Source organism: Ixodes scapularis, unplaced genomic scaffold (genome assembly GCF_016920785.2).
Source record: "Ixodes scapularis isolate PalLabHiFi unplaced genomic scaffold, ASM1692078v2 PGA_scaffold41__6_contigs__length_2269736, whole genome shotgun sequence".
NCBI lineage: Eukaryota > Metazoa > Arthropoda > Arachnida > Ixodida > Ixodidae > Ixodes > Ixodes scapularis.
This window is the reverse complement of record NW_024609870.1, coordinates 945,281-973,092: the sequence shown is the minus strand read 5'-3', so window position 1 is coordinate 973,092 and position 27,812 is coordinate 945,281. Positions and strand designations below refer to the sequence as shown.

Genomic DNA, 27,812 nt, shown 5'->3' with positions numbered 1-27,812 from the left:
GCCCGGTAAGTCAGCGCACAGGCCTGCTGGTGAGCAAGTTTGTTGCCCTCTACCACGGAGTGGGCAGGTACCCATTCAAATTCTATGGGCTCCTTTGGGGGTCTTTTGTTTTTGAGCACCTGCAGCGCTTTTCAGGACACCACACCCGACTGGAAGCTCTGGTATGCTTGGTGCGAGTCGGTGATTACCCTGGTTCTGCCCGGCAATAGGTGACCCCGTCTTGTTCCACAATGCTTCGATTACTCTTTTAGCTAGTGTATTTATGTACCAGTTTTATTTCACACACACTTGTTCTCACTGTTTATATTACTCACCAGCACTGTAGGTGCCAGCCACCTGTCTGTTCATATGTTGATCTTTTGTATTTTTTATGTACTTCCCCCCCCGCTCCTTATGTAATGCCCTGTTGGGACCTTTGAAGTTACAATAATAATAATAATAAAAAAAAAAAAAAAAAAAAACTGCCAGCAACATTAGAAGAATTTAGGAGCGGGGGTGGGGCCAACAAGTTTGAATTCCTGTGCCGACGCAACTTCACAGATAACTTGAGCACATTATGATTGATTGATTGAGCACATCTGATTGGCATTCCTAATCAGTTGTGTTTTCATATGTTCAGTGACAATGCAAGTCAGTTTTAAATACTCTACTGTTATAATATTACTTTTCCGTACTTCTCACTGCAACATTTTCATGGCGAGCATACTGTTCTCCAGATCACGAGAGCCGCGCACAAGTAGCCTCAGTTTGGGCATCTAGGACGTAGTACGTAGCAGTTGTGCGTCTCGTACGCACTGCAAAATCTGCGTAAAACGATCCAAACTTCTTTCAGCAAGCGCTGTGACCCAAGGGGGTATCGGAGGTCGAGTGTGTTAGCGCACCGCAGCTCGTACAGCGAAAGGTCCCGCTGCCAGGGATCCCCACCCCCACCGCGTTTCGATCTGTTGTGAGGCACATACCCAAGGCTAGCAGTCGTACTGTAGTGGCTAAATTTTCTCATATACAGCCTGAAACGGTGTCGCCAGAACCTAGACAGGCCGATCGCACGCTTATTTTCTTCCGATGTGCCCAAAATGACGACAGTGCATGCGATTGAGACCAGCGGACAGGCGGGCTACCACTCTTGCCTTCGAATCGTTCGGGAGTCGGGCACCTGCATTTGCACCACGAGCGAAGAAACAGAAAGAAGCGATGTCAAATCACATTCACACAGAATCACTCCAAGCTTCCTTGCTTGTGCCGTCAGCCGTATCAACGCTAATCAAAATTAACAACGCCTGCCGCGCGCGTTCCGCTGCTCATACCAGGCTCATACAAACAACAACAAACAATCAGGGTATTTTGCTGCAGAAAGTTACTTCCGCCAGTTTTAGCGAAATGCGGAGCTCAACTGGCTCAACCCCTGCTGAACCGACGTTATTCAAGGTATTGAATTTGGCGTAAGGGTAGTGTGTTTGGGGTATGCGAAAAAGACTACGGTATTGACTATGGCGTACGCCGAAATGACTACGGTATTGATTTTGGCGTACGCCATAACCACTACCGTAGTCGAAGCAGAGGGGTAGTGAGATCGGCGTCCTACACCCGGCGCCGGTGTAGGACGCCGATCTCACTACCCCTCCGCTTCGACTACGGTAGTGGTTATGGCGTACGCCAAAATCAATACCGTAGTCATTTCGGCGTACGCCATAGTCAATACCGTAGTCTTTTTCGCATACCCCAAACACACTACCCTTACGCCAAATTCAATACCTTGAATAACGTCGGTTGAGCAGGGGTTGAGCCAGGTTGAGCTCCGCATTTCGCTAAAACTGGCGGAAGTAACTTTCTGCAGGCATAACACCCTGATTGTTTGTTGTTGTTTGTATGAGCGGCGGAACGCGCGCGGCAGGCGTTGATTAATTGTGATTAGCGTTGATACGGCTGACGGCGCGCAGAGCTGAAGGGCACAAGCAATGAAGCTTGGAGTGATTCTGTGTCGATGTGATTTGACATCGCTTCTTTCTGGTTCTTTGATCATGGTGCAAATGCAGGTCGCCCGACTCCCGAGCGATTCGAAGGCAAGAGTGGTAGCCTGTCCGCTGGTCTTTCAATCGCATCCACTGTCGTCATTTTGGGCACAGCGGAAGAAAATAAGACGTTCACTATTTTAAATAGCGTGCGATCGGCCTGTCTAGGTTCTGGCGACACCGTTTCAGGCTTTAGATGAGAAAATTTAGCCACTACAGTACGACTGCTAGCCTGGGGTCTGTGCGTCACAACAGATCGAAACGGGTAGGAGTGGGGATCCCTGGCAGCGGGACCTTTCGCCGTACGAGCTGCGGTGCGCTAACACACTCGACCTCCGATACCCCCTTGGGTCACAGCGCTTGCTGAAAGAAGTTTGGATCGTTTTACGCAGATTTTGCAGTGCGTACGAGACGCACAACAGCTACGTACTACGTCCTAGATGCCCAAACTGAGGCTCGCTATTTGTGTGCGGCTCTCGTGATCTGGGGAACAGTATGCTCGCCATGAAAATGTTACAATGAGAAGTACGGAAAAGTAATATTATAAAAGTAGAGTATCTAAAACTGGCTTGCATTGTCACTGAACATATGAAAATAAAACTGATTAGGAATGCCGATCAGATCGGGTGGGAATGTGATATAGATCTTTAAATAGGCTCGGGTTATGTGCGAAGTTGCGTCGGAACAGGTGGGCAGGGGTGCTATAATTTCCACCCCCCCCCCCCCCCCCATTATTCAAATTCCTTCCCCCCCCCCCCCCCCCCATCCCTGTTCCTATATTCTAATGTTTAATGTTACTGGCAAGTTCTTTTTTTTTTGTGCCTAGAGTTGCAGTTTTCTATACTTCATCTCCCCTTAGCATGGACTGTTGTTAGCCAGATTCTACAAGTGTGAGCTAATTGCTTTGGATCACACCATGGCGGTTGCACGAGTGCTCATTCACTGCAAGCGCTGTGAAGGCAGTCAAGGCTATACCATCTTCTGCTTGCGCAGCCTTTGCGGTTTGAGGTCCTTTGTTTTGGCCTGTTCTTTTGTGTCTGAATTTCATGTTCTTTTTTGTTGTATCGTGTGCTGAATATGGTTGGAAGTTATGTTACGCCTAGTAGTAGGATCTTTTGTAGAAACATTGGTTTGAGAGTAAATGGTTCTAGTACCTTCTTTCTTTTCCTTCTGGCCGAGCAATGAACCTTTTGTAGAAACATTGGATTGAGAGTAAATGGTTCTAGTACCTTCTTTCTTTTCCTGCTGGCCGAGCAGAGAGGGAAGATGGTTTCTTTGTGTCGACTTTGGGGCAGAAGATAACCCACGATGGGGACAAAGGCAAGTTTGGGGGAACCGTGTCTAGGTCACAGCAGCTCAATGGGCGAACAGGATGTGGCTCACGTTTTACGTGTCGAACGCGTTAGAGAGGCCTTGCGCACGCGTAGTTTTCTAGCCATTGATTCTCGAACCCAGTCGCGTATCTAGGTGGCAGCACATATTCGCCAAAAGGTGGATTGTGAAGGAGGTATGGGAGTGTATATAAGGCGGTGTTTGTTGAATAAACTTCAACCTGTGTCCGATACTTCAATGTTCATTTCATTTTTTTTTTATTTTCCTAAGTCTCGGGTTTACTATGTTTGTCATTCACCAGCTTGCCTGTGTTTTCTCCCTTTCTTCACTGAATAATGTACTGGTCAAGAATTATCTGGTCTTACTCAAAGGTCAAGGGAGACCAATGGAGTTTGTGGTAGACACAGTAGCTTTCCACCTTGACCAGGGCAAGACCCTAGATGACGTGTCGCTGACACATAAGGAAGTTCTTGACCCAGGGAAGAGCAGGCACAAAGAACCCTCGGTGAACCTGGATCTGAAAGAAGATGCAGCACTGCGCTTCTTGAAAGCTAGCCCTGTTCCGTTTGCAATGTGTACCGCAGTGGAGGCAGAACTCCGGATGCTCCAAAGCTAAGGCACACGCAACACTCAACGCGGTTGAAAAACTGGCGGTAAATCCGATGCGGGCTGTAACAGATTTTGTGGCGAGCATGCTTGGAGGCACTATTTTTTCAACACCGGACCTTACTAATAATAATAATAATAATAATTTTTATTTGCACGAGAAAGTTTGCCCACTCAGCGGCTTGCAAGGCTAGACAGAAAGGTTAGTACCCTTACGCATGTTCACCTGCTAGCCCGCCGCTGAGTAGGTGTAAACATAAACAAACAGTAGTCGTAAGTACAAGATAACACATATACACGTATGGAAACAACGAATAATCATAACCCAGAGGGGAAGATAAGAAAAATCGCTGTGCCCCGACCCACCCCCATGCAGACCACAGCAGAGGCCCCAGCCACAAGGCATTCCACTAGCTGTGTGTGACAGTGGAGACAGCAGATATGCTCACCATAAACACCATCAAAGGACTACACAGAGTGAAAAGGATGTTCTTGAAAATTTCGGCTGCTGCGGCAATTTTTCAGCTCTACAAGGAGACAGTCCTAGCAGGAAAACCCATCATCGAAATTTACCTGGGTAATGTTATTGTGACGATCTAAATCGGTCATCAAGGTAAATGGGCACCGTGCTCAGGAAAGACACGTCAACGTCATCAGCTGCCATGCCAAAACTACTTCTTTTATTTCGATCATGAGCGCTCGCACGAGCCGCTTCAGAGCGATGTCTCTTTTGCAGCTCGTCGCATGCCAAGGTTTTTAAGTGTCAACCTGATATCACGCTCCCACGCGACAAACACTAAACAAATACTGCGTTGAGCAATATACACATGATTAAATAATGATATACATACGACGTGATAAATGAGAAGAAACCGTATAAAGTTTGCATGCTATACATTACAAAAGTTCAGTCACCAGGTAGAGGCTGCACAAATTTGACGACCACCTTCAGTTTCTCCACGTGTACTACATCGCGGCCAGTACCGTTTACGAATTCAAACTCGCAGTTCGCGGGAGAGAGCCGGCTCACAATTTGGCGAGGGCCAGTAAATCGTAGTGTTGCCTTGACTCTAATGAGTGAGGTCTCCTACAACACGAGCTAGTCCTTCTCGAAAAGAACATACATGCACCACTGTCAAAGTCGCTTTCTTGCTTTTCTTGAGCAAGCTTGATTTGTCTGGAGGTCGACTTCCGAGCTGCGTACCGCTGTTGAATGTGACACCGACGTTGGTGCTGAGGGTTGACAACTTTCCAAGGTTCTGAGACAGAAGTCCCCTGGCAAAAGAAGGCTTCATCAACGCAAAATTGGCTCAGTGTCCGCATTGCTAAGCTTAATTGTCTTGATGCCCACTGCAGCACCAGAGGTGATGTAACAAACTACTGATGACACCTTCCAGGCGGCAGGGGCATCAGGTTTTCACTTTCCTCCGTCAACAATGCAACAGACTCAAGGTGCCGTTGCCATTCCAGAAATTCTGGGGTCAGCTCTTGCCGGCATCGCGTGACCCCCCCCCCCAAAGTGGCCGCTCCTCTTGCAAATGAGACAGAGCGGACGAACTTCAGGGTATTGGGACGAAGAACACCGAAAGTCCCGCAAAGCTTTTGACGCATGCTGAAGCGACACATGCTGTTTCTCTTGCTTCTGTGTTGCAGAAGGGTGCTGGTGACGATTGCTGTCGTCAGCGTTCCAATGAGGCGGTGACCGGCTTTGCTTCGAGAGCAGGAAGGAGCGCACTTCCTTTGTTCCTGCGCAGCTTGCACTGGCTCTGCAGCGAGAGCCAAAACCGGTGTCTTTGGTTGGCTGAAGACAACCTGATCCAAGCAAGGGAAAGAGTCCAGCAGCTCATTCAACGAAGCGAAGCGCCTGTCGAAGCATGCTTTCGTGCATTGTGGAAGAGTGTGACCAGGATAACCTTGCATTTCTCCGCCTTCGTCTCTGGGTAGCTGCAGTGGTGGATGAGCTCCAGTTTACGGAAGGCGAAGTCGGTGCGGGACTCTCCCGAGTGCTGACTTGTGCTGAACATCTTTTGTTTCACCCCAGCTTCGTTGTCCAGGTTGTAACGACGACGGAAAGCTTTCTTCATTTGCTCCTACGTTGTTAGCTTGGCTGTCTTGAGGCAGTACCTAATCCACATGGAGTCCTTAGATGGTAGCTTGGATACAATCAATGGGATGGCCTCACCTGGTGCAACTTTAAACGTCTGGAACCAGAAATCCATCTGGTGAAACCAGGCGATGATGCATCCGTGCCCAGCTGAGAAACCGAGCTGACAGTCACGTTGGTCAGCGACTGCATGCAGTGTCAGCGGCTGACTCAGCTTGAGCAGGAACCTTCTTCCTATGCGCCTTGGACCTTTTTTTTTTGCGGACTCTTGCAGCAGTGTACGTCAGAGTCCACGCTGCACGAAAACTCCGTGGACGAGGTTATCGGCATCCTTGCCTCGAGCTGATCAAGACGATCCATGATGATGACTGGTGCCAGCAGGTTACTGATGAAATTCAGTGTTGCCTGTAGCTGTGCATTGAAGAATCTGAACGCAGACATTTTGAGCAGACTGCCTTTCCTGCGGACAATGATGAGCCCAACCCTCCCACAGTTCTGCTCATGTTGCAAGCGTTGACAAGGGCGCTATAGTCTGTTGCAGGTCAAGAATAGCATGAGAGTGGAGAAGAGGAAACCACCTCTACTTGTCATGATAGGTGGTTTGCTCCTCTCCAGTGTTCGCTCCGCTAATGTCGGGAGCGAGGGACAGAGACTTCTCCTGCTATTCTTGACCTGCAACAGACTCTTATTATGTTCCAGAAGCTGGCAGAAAAGACCACATAAAATTTCACGCTTTCGCACGTTTCCGACGCAGTTTGGAGTACAAATGTTGGAGGCCCCAGAGAGGATATTTTTTACCTATTCAAGAGTTTTGTTACGCTGCTGCTGCCGCTATTCATTCTGGGAAATGCAGTTCCCTGCACGCGCGATAACCCCGCTGAGGGCCTGTGCGTGCAGCACATGAAACGACACCACCTGTCTTGTGCACGGCCGTCTGTCCCCTGTGAGCAGTTATGGCGTCACCAAGCATGTGCACAATAGCTGGTGAGATCAGTGTGTTGGTGACATGATGTTGTTTAATGCAGGGATCATGTGTTGTGTTACCAATGGATCCACGGTCTGGGTCGCTGACTCTGGTGCGCTCCGTATACTGCAGAATCATCGCCATGAAAGCCTGTGCCAGAAGCTATAGGTGATTGCCAGGAGTTGGTGAAAATAGCATATATGGCAGAGTGTACTCAATGGGTGTAGGACAATATGCATGTCCCAGACAATATGGTCTCAGACAAAATGGTCCCGGGCAAAATGTTCCCGGACAGTATCATCCCGGACAATATGATCCCGAACAAAATGATTCCGAGCGCAAACCTGGACAAAATGGTCCCAAGTAAAATTTCCGACACTTCTGACGCACTGTCTAAAATGTCGCTGATATCTGCAGCGATTACTTTTAGGGTGAGTGATAGATATGAAATACGGTCCATTCGTGACATGTTGATTCGTCATAGGGGGAATAAAGGCAATTTATCGTGCAGATACCGCATGTTTCGATGCAATGTTAGAAAATAAGAATGGAAAATAATAAACATGCTTTTGAACACATGACACATTTTATTACGTTCCCACAAAAGGTCTACGCTTCTTTGATGCTGTTTGGCCTCAGCAGCCCTTACGCCATAAAAACCCAATCCAACCAAAAGGTCTACGATCTTAAAACGGCACTTGGCCCACGCCCTTCGGAGGGTCATTATGATACGGCTCCCTTGTACGTACTGTGTGCAGATTGTTTGAAGTTGCTGTTGCAATTCTCGGTAGACTGGTTGAAACTCAAGTTGAACACACGAAAAGTAGAACAAATGGCAAAAATTATGGGTGAAAAATATAAACTCTAGATTGACGAACGGCTCGATATACAAGTATTTTGCGAATCACATTTAATAACATAAACCTGTGAAGACCAAGCAATAAAAAAAATTAACTTCAAAATGACCAACGGCTCATGTCACAAATGTTTAGCAAAAATAAAGCAAAAAAGCAAGAAAAAAAAAGAAAATTGCCGCGAAAATGACATGGGACCATTTTGTCCAGCCTAGCACTTGGGACCATTTTGTCCGGGACCATATTGTCCGGGATCATTTTGTCCGGGACCATATTGTCTGGGACCATAATGTCCGGGACTACTATGTCTGGATCTCGTACTCAATGCCAAATAACCAGAAAACCAAGCTAAAAGCACTGACACATTGAGAATGGCCAACAGCCTGGAATGAAATTCACGTATGCTTTGCTGGTTCAGTGAAAGGAAAAGCATTTCAGGTTGTTATACACCAAGTGGCTGGAGGTGTGATGGTTAGCGGCATGTCGTCGAGCGTAGTAATCAAGGATCTATGGTCTGTTAGACACAATTGAAGTGTTAATGAAGGTTTGTTTGGGCAACGGCATGATTTATTGCATAAATATTATCTGAGTCACCAGCGCACCTCATCACCGGCAACTCACAGGCAGGCTGAGCAGATGGTACAGGAGCTGCAAGCAATTGCAAGGGCAACCACAGTAGATTAAAAAAATTTCAGGTTTATGATTGGTTAAAGGATATAGGTAAAACAGCAGAAAACAAAGCTCCAAGGAAGGGAATAATCACCACAGGACGAGCACTGCACAGTGCAGTGCTCGTCCTGTGGTGTTTGTTCCCTTCCTGTCCTGTGGTGTTTGTTCCACAGGACTAGTGCAGTCTGCACTAGTCTTGTGGAGCTAGTCCTCATTGTTTTGCGCTGTTTTATGTTTAGCCTTCAATAAAGTGACCAGACGTCCCCATTTAGGCGGGGGCAGATAACGCTTTTCCAGCCAAGGTCCCACTGTCCTGCCAGTGCGCTTGTAGGACGGCATTTTTTTTTTCGCTTCGGCTGTCCCGAACCTAAAATAGATGAAAGACACAGTTAAACGAAACTATCGCACCAGTGAAAGGTTGCTTTCCCTGATGAAGGGACAAAATATGCTTGGCAACGAAGATGCTGATGCTGAAGGTTAATTTGCATACGACATCCCAGTTGAGAATTCCCATTAGATTCCAACTGGAATTTGCAATTGGTACCAGTTGGGTTTTCAGACAACCAATTGATCCCTGCCAATGGAAACCAATGAGAGCCATTTGGAACCCATTCAGCCCAGGTGAAAATCAGTCCACTTCCAGCTGGATTATGGAACTGGAAATGAGGCAGTCCACCTAGATTCCAGCTGGGTCCAGTTGGATTCCAGCTGGGTCCAGTTGGATTCCAGCTGGGTCCAGCTGGAATACAGCTGGACTGCCTCATTTCCAGTTCCATAATCCAGCTGGAAGTGGACTGATTTTCACCTGGGAGGTTCCAACTGGAAAAATTATTCCAATTGGTGAGACCCATTGACCAATGTGCTTCCGATTAGAACCCACTAAAACCAATCGATTCTGGTTAAAACTAGTTAAAATTCCAATTGCATCTAATGGGAATTTTAGCTGGGGATCTGAACAGTATTATGGACATAGTATCTACAAAAATAAATACTATACTAAGAAATATTCTAACCAAATTTGTATTAGATGTGTATACCAAACAGTATGCAAATGCAATTGAGGAAAAGAAATGTGCACGGTGTATACGAAATAATAAAAAGGAGTGATTTGTTACCGAAATTTAAACTTTTCAGGTCTTGCCAACACAATATGTTCCCCCTCCCCCCTGCAACACTATGATTTACTCATGTTTACACCGTGCCAGGCACGTAGCCAGGGGGGGGACACAAAGGGCTCGGGCTCTCCCCGAAATCTTCCATTTTGCTGGGACCTCCTCTCCCCCTCCCCCTTATACTGCATTTTGTCATGGGCGGGCCCCCCCCCCCCCCCCCCCCCCCTCCCCCAAAAACAAAATCCTGGCTTCGTGCCTGCACCATGCAATGGCTTAAATGTCGACTAAATATTGCTTTGCGGCGCTTTGGAATACGCGTGCCTAATAACTAGTGCCCTAACCAATCTGTACCCATGCACAATCATCTCCATACTACCTCACCCCCTTCCTCCTCATGCCTTCCATCTGTCAGTTGGAAGAGCTGGACCGCCCAACCCCGGGAAGCACAACTGACACTATGGCCCCAATTAGTGACAAAACATTCTCAACGTCGCAGGGGTCGACCATGCTGCCGCCCTCACTACCAGCATCTTTTTGACCACAGATGAGACGCAGATAATGCGGATGAAGCATCATTGTAAATAAAATTTATCTCTCTCTCTCCTAGCTGTTAGCCAAACGCCTCCAATTAGATAAAAGTAATTGGTTTTTCGGCTGAATGGGTACAAGATCAGCATGTTAGATTTCCTCGCACCTTAGCATGGACTAACCACAAAGGCTGCGCAAACATGAGATGGTGGCCTCGACTGCCTTCACAGCGCTTGCACTGAATGAGCACTCGTGCAACCGCCATGGCGTGATCCAAAGCAATTAGCTCACACTTGCAGAACCTGTGGCAACAGCCCATGCTAAGGGGGGACAAAGTATAGAAAACTGCAGCTCTAGGCAGAAAATATAAATTGTTCTTTATGTTGCGGAGAAATGGTCATACTGGACATAGGCACAACATCACAAACGAAAACATGATATGTACCCTTTCCTTTGTCGTTCAGGTTTTGCTGACAGCTACACGCTCATCAACAATGCCTGATCATCTCCAAGAAAACCATCTTGTCTACCATGGCCTGTGCGTCAACTTGGACCATGTATCGGCAATCCCTTCAGCAGAAACAATGACCAAGCTGCCAGATTTGGACAGCAACATGTACTGCATCGGGCCGCCCTTGAACGGTGGGACCGAACATTTCATCGAACGCCGTTTCGTCGAACGCCGTTTCATCGAAGCCGTTTCATCGAATGCCGTTTCATCGAACGCCATTTCATCGAACACCGTTTCATCGAAGCCGTTTCATCGAACGCCGTTTTATCGAACTCCGTCTTATCGAACGCCAGGGTGGCACTCCCGCTTGCTGAAGCTGGTCGGAGGTGCCCATCCCAGGTCCTGGAAGTTTTTGACTTGCATCGCCACAGAACATCAACTGACGAAAGACAAGCTGGAGGCGATGCTGAGTTCCCAAGAGCCTCCTCGCCAGAAGATGGCCATATAGCAGAAAGGAATGTGAAGGTCCGCCTTTTTTATGAGAACCGACCGACCATGGCTGTGGGGGACTTTTTGAGAGAAATTCCTCATCATTTGAAATGGTTAATGGCTGTCGCACGAATACATGAAGCCCCGAAAGTTTTGAAATAAAATTTGAAGTGACGTACTTACTTTTGACTTTATTGAGTCTTAAAACTAAAAAAAAACAATGTTTCGTTGTAGTTTCATAAACAGCACCTCAGCTTTAGCTACTGCAAGCTTCGGGCAGTAAAAAAGTATCGATAGAAAGACAGGCTAGGAGGCTCAAATGGCTAAAGTTATTGCGCCTGCGCAAAACCTATGTCGCCTTCTGGCCTCCATGAGTTGGAGTGCGCTCTCACCGGGAGTGCGACTTTTTATTTATTTGTTACAATACCCTCAAGGCCAATCGGGTAATACAGAGGGGGTGAACAGATATGCACAATATGCGAAACAAACATAAAGATCGGGACAAATATCTTCATGGGTTACTTGCATCAAAATAAATTGTAACAGCTACAAGTTTGGACATTAAAAAACCAGACAATGAAATGGGTGAATGACACGAAAATGCACTCGATCCGTGCAGAAAAGGGCATCTTTCACACTTTTTATTTAAAAGACATTCGATGAAACGTCCGTCAGCGATTCGATGAAACGGCGTTCGATGAAACGTCCATTTTTTCGATGAAACGGCGTTCGACGAAACGGCGTTCGATGAAATGTCCGGGAACCCTGGAACGGCACCTACCGGCTCTCTCGGCGCATGTCTACAAAAGCCCACTTCTCAGCGGGGTCAGTTGGCCAACTGACCCTGCTGAGAAGGGTTAAGGGTATAACATTAGAAATGGGTTAACATCATGGTTTCGCTTGCGATGCCATGCCCCGGGGCATGGCATCGCAAGCGAAACCATGATGTTAACCCTTTTCTTCGTCGTTCAAGTTGGTTACACTTCCAGTACTGTCTGCTATCGAAGTAACAATCGTTTGATTGCGTTGTCGTGCCCCTGCGATGTATGTGATTGTCGGCGCCAGCTATTTGTGTTCTTGGCTCAAAGTGCTAGCACCGTTTAGCACTATTAATACTACAAATATCCGGGGACATCGAGGCGAACCCCGGACCTTTTGAAGATCAGCTTGCCAATATCTTGAGCGTTGTTACCAGAATCGAGGTAGGGCGAGGCAACATGCTTGCCGAAATGCTTCAGGATGCCCAGTCAACGACGAACTTATCGATAAATAACCTCGGAGAAAGGGTAACGGCAATTGAGGCGGACCTGAATTCTATGGAAGAGTCTTCAGAAGGAAGCCCAAGAGGCGTTGAAGCTTCTGGCAAAACAACGTTGGACATTTCAAAAGTGAACTCTAGGTGTGATGGTACCAAGAATAGACTTAGGGCCGGTCCAAGCTATTATTCTTTGGTCCTCCCGACTCCCCAACTGAAACTTGGCGACAATTCAGAGGCAACCGTTTTGAATTTCTGTGAGCAGCGACTAGGCATTCAGCTAGATCCGAACATTGATCGGACACATCATCTGAAAAAGTTTGTAGCAGATAAAAACCGACTGAGAATTGTTAACCTTTTGCGTTTTAAAAATAAACAAAGCATCCTCTCATTCGGTTATAAACTAAAAGATTCTGAGTACGCTGTGCGAAGACTTGTCTGAATTAGTCTGCTTCGTTCGAAATGAACTGGAACGTTTAGAATCCAATTTGATAAGCTGCATGTCAACAACAAGTGCTTTCGGTATGAATCTTCTTCTAACTCTGTTGTAGAACTTTCTAGTTACAATGATCGACTAAGTAACGACATATTGTTTCGCCCATCTCGTCGCGCAAGGCAATCGAAAAGCTTGGACTGCAATATTACTTCCACTAATATTTGGAGTGTCATCCCCAAACAGGCCGAGCTCAGTGGTTTTATATATAACAAGTTCAGCATAGTCATTCTAACAAAATCTTGGCTGAAACTTGAAATAAAGGATAACAATATTTATTCCCGTGATCTGCACTTTGACATTTACCGATGTGACAGGCATTCTCAACGAGAAGGAATAGTGCTTATTGCAATAAAAAATTCTACCTCTTCTTTTTTACGTTTGTGTGCCCCGGAATAGAAGCTGTGTTCATTTGCATATTGCATTGACATCTAAACAAACTATTGGGGAGGAGATTGAACAGCCACGCCTCTAGCGGCACGCTATAGCTGTGGGGACAACAAGCGAAATTTTCTTGTTTGTCTTTTAGGGTTCTGCGAATATTCGACATTTCGAATAGTAGTTTCGAATAATGCGCTATTCGATATTCGCTTCGACAAGAACTGCATGCATCGAGTTTGTCTTGTAACGAAACTGGTTTATTCAGGTTGCCCGACTGCTCTTTACAGCTGGCTGAAACTGGACATTAACATCAGATCTGATACACTGCACTATTCACATTTTTCGAAGTGTTAATTGCAGCGGGCTAGCCCCGTTGAGCGCGCTTCTTACCGAGCACTGGTGCACTGCAAAGAAGCAATACTCGCGGAAACAAGCTTTGCTGGTGCTGCTTCTCCGCATTACACCGGTGCTTGGTAAGGAGCGCACTCAACGGGGTAACCTGCTGAAATAAACACTTCGAAAAGTGTGAATATCGCAATTATGTGCTTGGAAGAAACGCGTACATTCAAAGCAGGATAGTGCACGCGTGCCGGATGTATTTGAAAATAAATGGAAGCTTTGTGAATTTGTTACCTACATTGTAGTAAAAGTTTCAAAATGAAACTATTATGCAAGAGTATATGTTAGGTGGAGACGCCCTTTCAACCTGCGTTCATCATCGCAATTCTTTCTTTTTAGCTCAAGATTAAAGAAAGAATATTTTATATGGCAAGATTTGTAAATTCACTCAATTGGGTATAATTGGCCATCTCTATAGAAATCATTTTATATCAGATCCGTCGTTTATTGCCATCCCATGACATCAGACTTTCTGAGGTCACAGTTCATAAATATTTGAATAAATGAACAAGTAGAACAACCTTCACGATTTTAGCTGGAATTTTTTGTCTAAGCATATGATATGCAACAGTAGTGAAAGGCGTGGGAAAACTTTTCGATATTCAAATTGAAAATATTTGGCCAAAACCACTATTCGCTTCAAACTCAAAATCTACTATTTGCACATGACTATAACTTAGAATCAACTGTTTTTTTTTTAAATTGCCATCGGCCCACGTACATCAGTTAATGTTTTTGTTTATTTTTCACTCCAAAACGAATGAGGACACGGATGGTCGCATAATTACCTTACGGGATATACTCGGAAGCAGGCCTGAACATAGCAGGTCAAACAGCTTCGAAAGAATATACAGGAAAGGAGACAAAGTGAGGCCTTCTGGTGCTCAACGAGAATGTATGACGACCACTGCGGCGCGCCTGTGTCCAAAAAGTCATCTGTGGTTCCACAACAAAGTGTCCAACCATTGGGGTGTTTCTTGAGGCTATCGAAAAAGGCAATTTCATTTGAACCTGCCTTCGTGTTTACTCGAGCGACTCTGAAAAGAACAAATAAGTGAAACAAGCGCCGGCTTTCTGCACAATGTGGGGATGGCTTCCTTGAAAACTAATAGGGAAGAGGAGACGGTGACCCGCTGGGTGTAAAAATGACAGCACGGACATATCCTACAAAGGGGAAGGGAGAGAGGGGTGCAGACACAGCCCAGACGGAACACTCAGAGACATATTGCACGAGCACCGACACCCGCAGATGGTCCCCACATGAGAAGAGCGAGCCAAAGTCGGTGAAGCGGACATTGTTTGCCGCCCCTACCACCGTGGGTGCCGCTACCTTTATCTCCCGAATTCGTGCTGACTCGTCCGTCAATTTTCAGTCGTGTGCTAAAGCAGACAATTTTTTGTTTGTTTAATGTGTGGCCACAGTTACAGTTACAGTTACCCAATACAAAAGAAACAGTGTTACATTTACAAGTTACCAGCAGTAAAGAGTAACTCGTTACAGGTAAAAGTTACCAAAAAAGTAACTCTAGTTACCGGTAACTCATTACTAGTAACTATAGTTACTGCCCAAGACTGCTTGTCATGCATGGTCTGGATACAAATGCTTTGCTCTTACCTGCGCTTTGGTCTTAGGAGAAGCAGCCTTTGAAGCGTCATCTTCGATGTTGCTCATCAAAAACATTGACTTATCAATTTTTGCAAATAAATTATGCACATCAAAAAGCTAAAATGGCAAATCACACAAGAAAATAAACACCCTTCGGGTTTAAATTTTTCTAATTTCTCAGTTTACCTTTCTTCTTACTGTAGTGTAACAAATAAAATAATATTGTTTTGGTTTGTGGTTTCTTGAGTCCAATTTTTGTACTGTAACAAGAAAGTAACGGCATTACTGTTTTTGCAGTGACTGTAACATTTTACTTTTTGAAGCCGGTAACTGTCACTGTAACAGTGTTACTTTTCCCCCTAGGTAACTGTAACTGTAACACTGTTACTTTAATTTTTGCTGTTAACGTGCCCATGACTGATGACGAGGTTCAATTTCTTTGTTATGCTCTGGTAGTAAACACCCTGCTGTGGGGACAACAAGTTCAATAAAGTACCCCTTATAGTTTGATCTCCTGCCCATTGTATATTATCGGGCACCGAACAGTGGTTCTGAGCGCTGCGACACATTGCACACCGTGCTGCTTGACATTTAGAGCCTTTTCCCAAAAGGAGACTTTGCTATCTTTGGCGACTTTAATTTTCAGACATTGACTGGGTTCATCTTACCACGAGCAGCTCAAATGCTGTGCGAGAGTTTTTCAATATAACTGTTTGAATTTTAACCTCACACCTGGTTGTCGAACAACCCACCCATGGTGACAATATTCTTGACCTTACCCTTACAAGCACAACAGAAATAATAAGAACTGTCAACTGTGTTGCTGGCTTAAATGACCAGGGAATTTTGATCATCGAGTTATCTATCCCTGTGCCGACGCAAGGCCCAACTGTTCAAACAATTCGTGACTATAACAAAGGTGATTACTACGTCACCACAAATCGAACTTGTCATCGTTCTAGCAGTCGTATGTCTAAAACTTTCGTTCAAGATCGGTGGGAGAAAACTGGGCACTATTTAAAAACAAACTTAATAATCTAACTCAGCAGTTTGTTCCGAATGTCATTGTAAACAGCGACGGGCATAACCCCTGGTACAATAAAACTTTACGATCATTATAAATAACAAAAAGAAGCGCATGTATAAAAGAGCTAAAAGACTAAATAATAACAAAGTCTGGGACGATTATTTTTCATGTCTCAAGTCTTGTACAGAGCGTAAAGTTGACGAAAAAGAAGTTATTTTCTTTGGACCTGCAAGAATTCTGCAAAGTAACCCCCAGAAGTTCTGGAAAGTATTTTCACCCAGAGATAATACTGACTCTATCCGACTAAAGAATGAAAATGTAGACGCCGTGTGAGCCACATTGCACTCCCGCTTTAAATAAATATTTCTCTTCTATACTATCAAACGAAAGCATTGATCATATATATCTAGTTTGCCTCGCTCTGGTTTTGAGCCCATGGCCCCCATTGACACTAACATTTCTGCTTCCAGAATACTTTGACTTATAGAAGGTTTAAAACTCTCATCATCTTAGGGTCCAGACAATATTAGCCCCAAAGCTTTTAGCAACACCAAAGTAATATCTAGTGAATTCCTCAGATTCATATTTTCTTAGTCATCACAGCAGGATTGCCTATACTCCGTTTCACCTTCAGTCCGAGCGCAGCAAACGCTAGGAGCTATCCCAGTCAATTCAGCGTTGAGAGAGTGTCATGTGACCTTGAGCTCTCTGCGTCGCTCTGGCCAACCGAAAAGTCACGCGATTTTCTCGCGACACTGGATCGGCTGGGATAGCTTGTGGCGTCCAGTGCGCTCGGCCTGAAGGTGGAACGGAGTATACCATTGGACTGAAAGCTGGGGAAGGTCATTCCGGTCTTTAAAAGCGGTGACCGTGTGCTGGCCTCAAACTACCATCTATCATATTTAGAAGCAAATCATACTTTTTACAATCATCAACATGGATTTTGTAGAGGTTTTTCATGCGAGACGTAACTCTTTGAACTCAAACACAAGTTAATCACTAACCTTGACTCGCAGGGCCAAACTGATGCTGTATTCCTCGACTTCTCGAAGGCATTCGACAGAGTTCCCCATCGTCACCTAATTTCAAAACTTTCTATCCTGGGTATCGACCCTTTGGTCCTTTCTTGGATTCGTGACTTTCTCTTTTCTCGCACTCAGTTCACTGTGGCTAACAACCATATGTCAGATTTTACTAAAGTTATATCTGGGGTTCCACAGGGGGCATTACTTGGTCCACAACTGTTTCTTTTTTTTATTAACGACTTATCAATTGTAGTCTTTGTCTCTTCGCTTACGATTGTGCCCTATATAGCAAAATGGACCTTTTTCCAGTAAGGAGTGCCCCATGACGGTTTCGCCGCCTACTACAAATGGAGGGCAACCGGACTCGCCTTCTCCCATAGGAACAGATTAGTGTCGCAAGAAAACAGTGCCCCCCAAAAATGGCGAAAGGGCGGTCAAGGTCAAGTGGAAAGGGTGTGCGCGTGCGCAGACGCTTACTGGAAAAAGGTCCATTACTTTGTCTGATGACCATTTTAATCTTCCGAGTGATCTTGACCTGATTCATGCCTGGTGCTCCAAATGGCTAATGTCATTAAACATGTCATAAAGTACTTTGCTTTACTTGGAAACATGCAACGTCATATTTTTCGTATTCCATTGGCTCTGGACTAATCATCTCTGCCTGCCTCCATCTATAAATATCTTGGTGCAACACTACCTAGTGACTTAACCTGGAATAACAACATTGAAACAGACTCAGCAGAGGCTTTGCGCACTCTCGGGTACATCAAAAGAAATCTGAAGGCGCCACCATCTCTTCTCCGGAAAATGGCATACGAAACTTACGTTGGACCAAAGTTGGAGTATGCAGCAGCAATTCGGAATGCTCATCAAATTTATCCCATTAACCATCTTGAGTCAGTTCAAAATCGCACGGCCACGTCGATTCTTAAATTACCGAAGAACTAGTGTCTCTGCACTAAAATGCCAGCTGTATAAGTCGCGTCACAAGATATATCATGCTTAACGCCATTTCATAAAATTTTCTATTATAATCTAATGCTTAATAACTCACTCATACTTCCTCCTTGAAAAGCATCGTCTCGACTAAATCACCCCCATGTCACGTATCCCGGATCACAAACTACTTCAACCAATCAGAGAGAGAGAGAGAATAAACTTTTATTCTGAGCATTTCAGCACAATGGTCTGTGCCGGAAGGAAGGGCTTCCCTCTTTACGGAGATCCTATACGCTGTCTTATCTGCCTGGCCCCTGTTGACCAATTGAAGCTGATTCTCCAGGGCGGGGCTGGACAGCAAGTTCTGCCATCACTCTACAGGGGGAAGGGTGTGGGTGGTGGGTGGTCTTGATTGAATCTACACTCACCTATTTTGTGACGGAGGGCTCCTATCTCTTGGCACACTGGGCAGTTCCCACTGTATTGAGTGGGGAACATATGCGACTGAGTAAAAGGGGGTGGGGGAAGGACCCCGACTGAATTTGCCTATATGCTACCTGTTCCTCCAGCGTTAACTTAGGATGCGGGGCTGGCAGTCTTTGCCTCTCCTTGCAGTAGAATGCGACTAGTATTTCCTTTGAGGTGACCATGGGTTGGTCCTGCACCTCTTCCACGGCTGTGGCCTGGTAAATCAGCGTGCGGGCATGCTGGTGAGGAAGTTTGTTGCCCTCTACCACGGAGGGGGCAGGTACCCATTCAAATTCTATGGGCTCCTTTGGGGGTCTTTTGTTTTTGAGCACCTGCAGCGCTTTTCAGGACACCAAGTCCGACTGGAAGCTCCGGTATGCTTAGTGTGAGTCGGTCATTACCCTGGTTGTGCCTGGCCATAAGTGACCCCGTCTTGTTCCGCAATGCTTTGATCACTCTTTTTGCTAGTGTATTTATGTACCAGTTTTATTTCACACACAATTGTTCTCACTGCTTATATTACTTACCAGCACTGTAGGTGTCAGCCACCTGTCTGTTCATGTGTTGATTTTTTGTATTTTTCATGTACTTCCCCCCCCCCCCCCCCCCCCAACAGACACACACACACACTCCTTATGTAATGCTCCTGTTGGGGCCTTTAAAGTTACAATGAATAATATGTATATATATATAAAGCTACCAGCAACATTGGAAGAATTTAGGAGCAACAAGCTTGAATTCCTGTGCCGACGCGATGCAACTTCACACATACCTTGAGCACATTATATAACATTTCCACCAGATCTGATCAGCATTCCTAACCAGTTTTATTTTCATATGTTCAGTGACAATGCAAGCCAGTTTTAGATACTCTACTTTTATAATATTACTTTTCCGTACTTCTCATTGTAACATTTTCATGGCGAGCATACTGTTCCCCAGATCACGAGAGCCGCACACAAGTAGCGAGCCTCAGTTTGGGCATCTAGGACGTAGTACGTAGCTGTTGTGCGTCTCGTACGCACTGCAAAATCTGCGTAAAACGATCCAAACTTCTTTCAGCAAGCGCTGTGACCCAAGGGGGTATCGGAGGTCGAGTGTGTTAGCGCACCGCAGCTCGTACGGCGAAAGGTCCCGCTGCCAGGGATCCCCACCCCTACCCGTTTCGATCTGTTGTGACGCACAGACCCCAGGCTAGCAGTCGTACTGTAGTGGCTAAATTTTCTCATCTAAAGCCTGAAACGGTGTCGCCAGAACCTAGACAGGCCGATCGCACGCTATTTAAAATAGTGAACGTCTTATTTTCTTCCGCTGTGCCCAAAATGACGACAGTGGATGCGATTGAAAGACCAGCGGACAGGCTACCACTCTTGCCTTCGAATCGCTCGGGAGTCGGGCGACCTGCATTTGCACCATGATCGAAGAACCAGAAAGAAGCGATGTCAAATCACTTTGACACAGAATCACTCCAAGCTTCATTGCTTGTGCCCTTCAGCTCTGCGCGCCGTCAGCCGTATCAACGCTAATCACAATTAATCAACGCCTGCCGCGCGCGTTCCGCCGCTCATACAAACAACAACAAACAATCAGGGTGTTATGCTGCAGAAAGTTACTTCCGCCAGTTTTAGCGAAATGCGGAGCTCAACCTGGCTCAACTCCTGCTCAACCGACGTTATTCAAGGTATTGAATTTGGCGTAAGGGTAGTGTGTTTGGGGTATGCGAAAAAGACTACGGTATTGACTATGGCGTACGCCGAAATGACTACGGTATTGATTTTGGCGTACGCCATAACCACTACCGTAGTCGAAGCGGAGGGGTAGTGAGATCGGCGTCCTACACCTCCATCCCCCCCCCCCCCAAAAAAAAATTAACAAAAAAAAAAAAAAAAAACTGCTTTCAGTTTTTAACGCTAGGTGACGCAAGCTACCACCCGTCGTAAAGAGTGCAGTCGTTAGCTATTTATCCAGCCATAGAGTTATTATAATGTACGCTAGAGGTTCAACTGGCGCTAGTGTCTATGCGACTTCCGGGAGGCAAATTGAAGCAGACAGCAACCAGTCTACTTTTGCGGTGCTCCTGTGCATTCCTATGGGAAAACGGGCGTGAAATTTGCCTCTTCGCCGAAAAATAACACGAATGGCTTTTATTATTTCGGTTGTACCGGATAGTATGTACACTTATTAATATTGTAAAAGTGTAATTGCTTTAATTACAGCAATTTTCTTTACCACTGAACGATGTTAAGCTTCGCTATATTTCAGGCCCAAACCTATGTTCCATGGCAGGTATGTAAAAACGAGCGACGATTCTACGCAAACTAACGGTCGAAAAGAATGTAGGGTGTGTTCAAGGTTCGCTAGCATTGCGGTGGCGCTTATATATTGCTAATATGCCCGTCCTGTCACTCTATGAAAATGACTCCGTCGTGCATCTTTACGACGGTTAAAAAACATTCGAATGTAAGAAATAAAGTACGTGGACTACGAAAGGTGCGCCTTTTTATTATTTCCTATGTCGGACAGTTCTTATCGGACCCCTGTTCTCTAACTTCTCCCTATTTGCAAAGATTTTAAGCGTGCGGTTGATGATTTGAACCCAGAACATGCATCTTCGCACATATTCATGAGCAGAAAGAATAAAGCAGTACTTATTTATTGCAAATCGGACTATATTAGGTGGCTTTCAATTTATTTTGATCGCCTGCATGCACAAGGAGTTACTTATTCATTGTTACTGCGTAGTTCTTGCCGTCTCTCTTGGTTTTCCACATGTCCTTCGTTCGCTTGACACGCCATGGTGGAAAGTGCCGATGCCGTGTTCGCGCTAACAGTGTCCGACAGTGCACATAAATACACGTACGAAGCCGTTTTAGCACCGTTTTGAATCCGATGAATTTGAAAGAAAAACGCCGTAACTGACGAATTATTTCGTCGGCTTGACTGAGAAATGTTCCAAGCTTCCTAGTACGTACGAATTATTCGTGATATTTGCTCTTATATTCGAGCGCGGAGAGAAAATGTACTCGCTTTTTCCCATAGAAATACATTACCGGAAGTCAATTTCCGACTGGTTGCTGTCTGCTTCAATTTGCAGCAGCACACTAGCGCCACTTGAACCTCTAGCGTACATTATAATAACTCTATGTATCCAGCCATCCACCAAGATGGCGTTAATGGCGTCGTCCGCCCGGTGGTCCGGTTGACACGGTCAGCCCGGTGTTTAAGAAGTTTGAGAGCTACAACTCCCGTTTGAATGGTTCGAACGACCGATCGTTCATACTCTTTGAGACCTAAGAGGCGTCCGCAAGCGCTGCGAGCTTTTCGCTATTAATTGCTCTAGTTTTAACCGTCTATCTTTTCCCCGAAGCACGCCACGCCATGAGTTTAAAACCGGTGGTGCGGGTACGACAGCTAGGCAGAATGGCCTTCGCGGAAGCGTACGGCATTCAGACGCAGACAGCAGAGGCTCTCCGGCGAGAAATTATCGCGAAACCAGCTGTGTTACGCCGCAATACTCTTCTGTTGGTCGAACACGAACCGGTGTACACGGTAGGGATTCGTTCCAAAGGCTACACGTCGGAGGACGAGCCCAGGCTACGGAAACTCGGAGCAGACTTCGTGAAGACGAACCGGGGCGGTTTAATCACTTTCCACGGGCCGGGACAACTGGTTGCGTACCCGATCCTGTACCTGGGTTCCTTCAACGAACAGAAGAGCATGCGCTGGTACGTCTGCCAACTCGAGAAGACCATCGTAGACACGTGCGCCCACTTCGGCCTCCGTGCCGACACCACGCAAGAAACTGGCGTCTGGATCGGAGACAATAAAATTGCCGCCATAGGTAACGCCCCCACTCATTCCGGAAATAGACGACGCTCTCGAAAATGGTTTCATTCACAAAGAGAGCGCACAATGGCATCATCAAACGGCCCCGCTTCGTGGAGGCCAAGGTGCTTGCGGCCCCTGCGAAGGACAGAAAGATGCGGTGGCGATTTCTTCTTGCCCGGTGCCTCCTGACAATAGGATTGAGCTTTTTCTACACTGATACCCGAGTCTGTTTCCATATTTGCAGAAAACTAAGATCGCTGATGTTGTGCGGCCGGGGTTCCTAACTACGAAACGGAGGGCACCCATATTCTGCGGGACAGAGGTGCTTACTATACACCCGCGCATAAATTTGGACTCGTACCTTGAGTATAGTAGTCTTTGTCAACTATATTGTACTACATTGTGGAGGCTAGCGCAGCTTCCACAGTGCTGCGAGAGGCTTTGTCTTGTGTCTCGTTCATTGCGTCTCGTTCGCAGATGCTCGTGCCTCAACAGTGTCTGAGCACTGTGGAAGGCTTTGAAATGTGCCTCTCTGTACTCCGTTCAAGAAGCTCCGCTTTCAGCGCGAGCTTTCCATCCTTGCTAACACGAGTGTGAAGGCGTGCGAAATCAAAGCACTGCGGAAGCCAGCGAGCTCGCACTGGAGGAGGAGTTTTTAGCTTTGGCCTAAGGGGGAGCCGAGTGTAGCCGTAACAACCAAGTACAAAACAGTCCACAGCGAATACAGTTCGACTGCAATTCATGTGGTACCACAGTAAAAGTACCATGTGCGAGTACATAGCTGCAATAAACATATTACACTCATTTGGCTAGGAGTGCTCATATATTTCGTTTCACCTTCCAGTGTACCGCAACGAGCTATCTTGGCCAACTCAGTGCTGCACGTGTGCCTAGTGACTTGAGGCCCCTCCCAACCCCAAGGTCACATGATACCCTCCGAGCCATAAATTGAATCTCGTAGACGAGTGAAAAAAAAAGGCACAATGGATCCCAGGCGGAGCACACAGGAGAGCTTGGACAAAACCTTACACACGGGATAAAGAAGACGCATAAAAAGAAGGGCATGCACACACGCACAGCTTCTCTTCTCCCAACAGTTGGTATATTTTTTTCTCTGAGCAACGCACAGGCTCTTTCTTTTTAGACATCCCCCTCCTCCTGCGCTTTAGTGACACTCGACGTAACCTCGCAGATTTATTATTCGTCCAGATTCGCGCACTGGTTAGGATTTCCCGTGCAATAGACTTTTCAAAAGTGTTCGCCATCTATAGTAGGTTGCAGATAAAGAGTTGAATGGAAGCTCGTCTTCCCACTTTAGCAGAGGCCATGCTGGAAAGCAAGCAAAGTGAAAAGGGGAGCTTCCCCTCACCGACAATAGTAGCTGCTGCGCCAGTCATCCGAGTTTGCCATTGTTTGGGCGCAAACTCTAGGCATGTATTGGATGCGACAGCTGCACCCCCCTTTTGCATCAACTTGGCTTGCATTAGGAACGAGTGCATTTGGCGAGGACTCTTATAGAATTGAGTGCTTTGAGCGCAAGATATGGCGACCGCCAATGTTGCTCTATGGGGTTTTGAAAAAAGTCTGTCGGGACCCCCTGGAGGGCATGCCAGCAAACAGACTCTGATTTTGTGCACTTGGACGTTGCAGGAGTGCACGGCAGCAGGTACGTGACGACGCACGGCGTGGCCCTCAACTGCAGCACGGACCTGGACTGGTTCAGCCACATCGTGCCCTGCGGCCTCCGGGGCAAGGGCGTCACCTCTCTCAGCCGGGAGCTCGGCAGAGAGCTCGGAGTGGCCGAGGCCTCTCCCGTGTTCCTCGACTCTTTCCGGAAATGCTTCGGCTGCCAGACCGTCCCTGACTGGCCACCCAGCCCGCTCTGATATTATATGTGCCTCACTCTGCATGCATTTATGAGCATGGACCTCTTCGCCGACTCGAGAGCTTCGATGTGCTCCAGAGGGCATTCCTTCTATCGAGGAATTGGCTCTGTTGAGCCCCAATATAGGTCAGTGTGTTCCTATTGTGGTTTCTCTTTTTTCCTCCTGGTTCCTTCTAAGACGCCTCTTCCCTCTCCTTCCGCACATCGTTTCATCCCCGGAATCCTCCAACCCCGTCTTTTGCCGCGTGGCAGCAGTTATTCTTAAAATGATGGATTTGAGACAAATGGGCGGAGCAAGTCACAAGTCTAGTTAAGCCCCAGGTGGGACCGCCCTTTCGGCAACATCGAGTGGTCATTTTTTATGCTCTGTAACATCTCAGCTGTGCGCAATGGCACGGCTCGGAAACGGCGGCTGAATTTAGCCTGTCGTTCCCGGATTTGCTCAATATTTTAGTAGCACCATACCTACAGGGTGTTTCTCGCAATGCGGGCCGAATCATTTCTGCGAAAGTATGCGTTGCGCAGAAAAAAGGTTAATGTCGAATTGGTTTCCGTCAAAGAACCCATTTAGAAACAATAATGTTCAATATAATTAGTTTATTAACTAATTTACAGGAACAATCTTTTTAATTTGTATGTTTAAATGTATGACTTTAATTAGAAACTTTCTGGGCATCATAGAAAATTACTAAATCGATTAATTTTAGAAACTTATAAGGTGCAGGGAGAAATTTACGGTTTTCCGAATAAACTCTCAATTTTTTGTGGTTTCGGTTACCTATTGAAGTGCATCTTTGTGCCAACGGTCTTGCACCTGTGGCCAAAGAGCTATTGTCTCGCCTCCCTTGTAAGGAAGTGTAATGCTGAATAGAAACTATCTGCTGTTCATGTAACATTGCAATTTTTTATTCTTTGGTTCCCCTCCATTGTGCCAAAATTGCGTAACAGTGCACATTATTTGCGCGCCTTGTCCACAAGGTGTGGCAAGACCGCTGGCACAAAGATGTACTTCAAGAGGAAACGAGAAAACGCGTCCAACTTTAGGGTCTTTCCAAAACACCAAAAGATGCTCTACAACTAGGGTTCCCTGTTTTCGGATACATCTGATAAATCCTGAAAAACACTCACTGGTAAAATTTTCGGCAATTCGAAGTTATCCGAAAAACTCAGAATTTCGAAGTCACGATGGCAAGATAAAAGGCAAAAATCTTGGTATTTTACGAATAAAGTTTGAGCACACGTTTTAAATAAAGACCAATTCAGATTTTTTTATTAGTATTATATTGACAAAAGGAAGTGTCCCGTTTATCTTGTCAAGGTTCCTTCAGTACCGTGGGCCAGTGTAGTTGACTCTCATTAATTCAAACTCGAGGAAGCCACGAATTTTGTTTGAATTATCAAAAATTCATCTAAATATGATTCAAGATAAAATTATGAATTGCCATATGAATGGCAACTCGTACAAAGCAGATATGCCACACATGAAACATTTGTGAAATGTATGACATAAGTATCTCTCAAAAATGTTCTTTGTCGTGGATTGCTTAGACAGCACATGACAACTCAACTCGTCCGGCCAAGTTGTTTAATGTGGTCTATATTACGTGAGCGATGAAAACGAGCACCGCACGGCAGTTTTCATAACAACTTGTGCAGACACTGTGACGTGGTCTTATGCCGTGCCGCCACGTCACAGCGTCCGCGGAAGCAGCTATGGACATTTCCGCGTGGTGCCCACTTTCATAGCTCATGTGTGCCCAGAGTGCCCTGCTTGAGCCCCGTTGAGTGTGCTTCCCACCGAGCACCGGTGCACTGCAGAGAAGCAACACCTGCGGAAACAAGCTTTGCGGGTGTTGCCTCTCTGCAATGCACCGGTGCTCGGAAAGAAGCGACCTCAACGGGACCGCGAAAACAAAAAGTATGAATTACTCAAAAACGCCGTTCGAATTAAGCGGCTTTTGAATACATTAAAAACATAGCGGGTGTTACAAGGAAAGGTTCATGGTAAGGAACTATGTCAAGGTTCCTATTTAATCAGTTATCAAACCCCGGATCCGACTGAAAGATCCCTTCTCGATTTCCAACTCGGAAAAAGTTATACATGCTCTTAAAAATGATAACATATGATACCAAATGTATTTTTTTGTTTTTTTTAATGCGGAAGATTTTTTTTTATTCAGTTCTTCACGACCATCTGTTTGTAGCTGTAAGAGAATGTATAAAAAAAATGGTACAGTGTCCTTCCAAAACAAATCCGGCCTACATCTTGAGGCATTGTTGGAGCTATTGACATTCTATCCAGCTTCTACAGTCATCTCATTTAATGGTAATACTTATCTGCAAAAGAAAGGAATTTGCATTGATATGTGTAGCACCAGTGTCATGCAACATTATCTTGTCCAAATGCGATGAGGCCATTGCCCAGCGGGTATCCGACAACTAGGTGTGAAGAATTTACCGATATATGGACCCAGTAAATCTGATGTAAGTGACGAGCAACAAGTCGGCAACATACGTTCAATCTTCACTGAAAAGGCTCAACGACTCGAGTTTACACACAAGCTACCCACAAAAAACAGCCTTTAATTTCTCGATCTGCGACTACTATTCCAATTAAACCACACGTGCTGGATGTATATGCTATGATTAAAGAAACGTTTACTTCAATACGAGTCTTGCCATTCAAAACTCATTAAAAATTGCAATTGTCAACAACTATCTTAGCGCAGCCCTCAAGAAGTCATGTGACCGCAAGGCGGGACAGAGCCTTTGAGGCACAAATACAACCACTTAAGACCTCTGGATACACAAGTACCACCTTGTACACTGCTGTAGAAAGAATGATGAACTCTTACAGAGAGAAAGAAAAAACCAAATATGAAGGACAACACCTGGCTGTGGTGCCCTACATTCACAGGGTATGTAGATTACAACCCCAGGTTCCTAGAAGTGTGTCTGCTGATGCAAATGACATCGGAAGCGGTTGTCACACACATAAAACCTGTGTTCGTCTGTCATGGGAAACCTGACGTGTTCAGGTCAGACAACGGACTGCAGTTTGTGTCTAAATGTTTTCACGAATTCACAAGCAAATACCAGATTCGCTGCATAAAGAGCAGCCCACACTATCCCAAAAGTAACGGAGAAGCAGAACGCATGGTAAACGCTGCCAAAGACATCCTAAAGAAGGCCTAAGACCCCAACTTGGCACTTTTGATATACAGAGCTACACCAGGCCCCTGCAGGTTCAGAATAACTGAACTACTCGTGGGACGGCAGCTTCATACAACGTTGCCTATGTTGCCATCCCAGCTGATTCCAAAAATGCCAAATTGTGCGGATTTTTAAAGAAAAGATAAAGAATAAGAGAGACGGAGGCAAGCCCAAG

At 45.8% G+C, this 27,812-nt stretch overlaps 1 protein-coding gene and 1 pseudogene across 1 annotated transcript; both read left to right on the top strand.

Moving 5' to 3' along the window:
- The first annotated feature begins 11,870 nt into the window (after positions 1-11,870).
- On the top strand, positions 11,871-12,935 carry LOC121837462 (annotated as a pseudogene).
- An 8,950-nt stretch (positions 12,936-21,885) lies between these two features.
- On the top strand, positions 21,886-27,157 carry LOC8044030 (putative lipoyltransferase 2, mitochondrial). The gene is made up of 2 exons (XM_002416526.5): positions 21,886-22,552; positions 24,190-27,157. Exons 1-2 carry the CDS (start codon positions 22,090-22,092, stop codon positions 24,423-24,425), a joined length of 699 nt encoding a protein of 232 aa, XP_002416571.3. The 5' UTR covers positions 21,886-22,089; the 3' UTR covers positions 24,426-27,157.
- The last annotated feature ends 655 nt before the right edge of the window (positions 27,158-27,812 follow it).

Excerpts from the sequence above, each read along its gene's own strand:
- LOC8044030 (XM_002416526.5), top strand. The coding sequence starts at position 22,090 with ATGAGTTTAAAACCGGTGGTGCGGGTACGACAGCTAGGCAGAATGGCC. Across the intron at positions 22,553-24,189 it reads CAATAAAATTGCCGCCATAG|GAGTGCACGGCAGCAGGTAC; the intron begins GTAACGCCCCCA and ends TGGACGTTGCAG.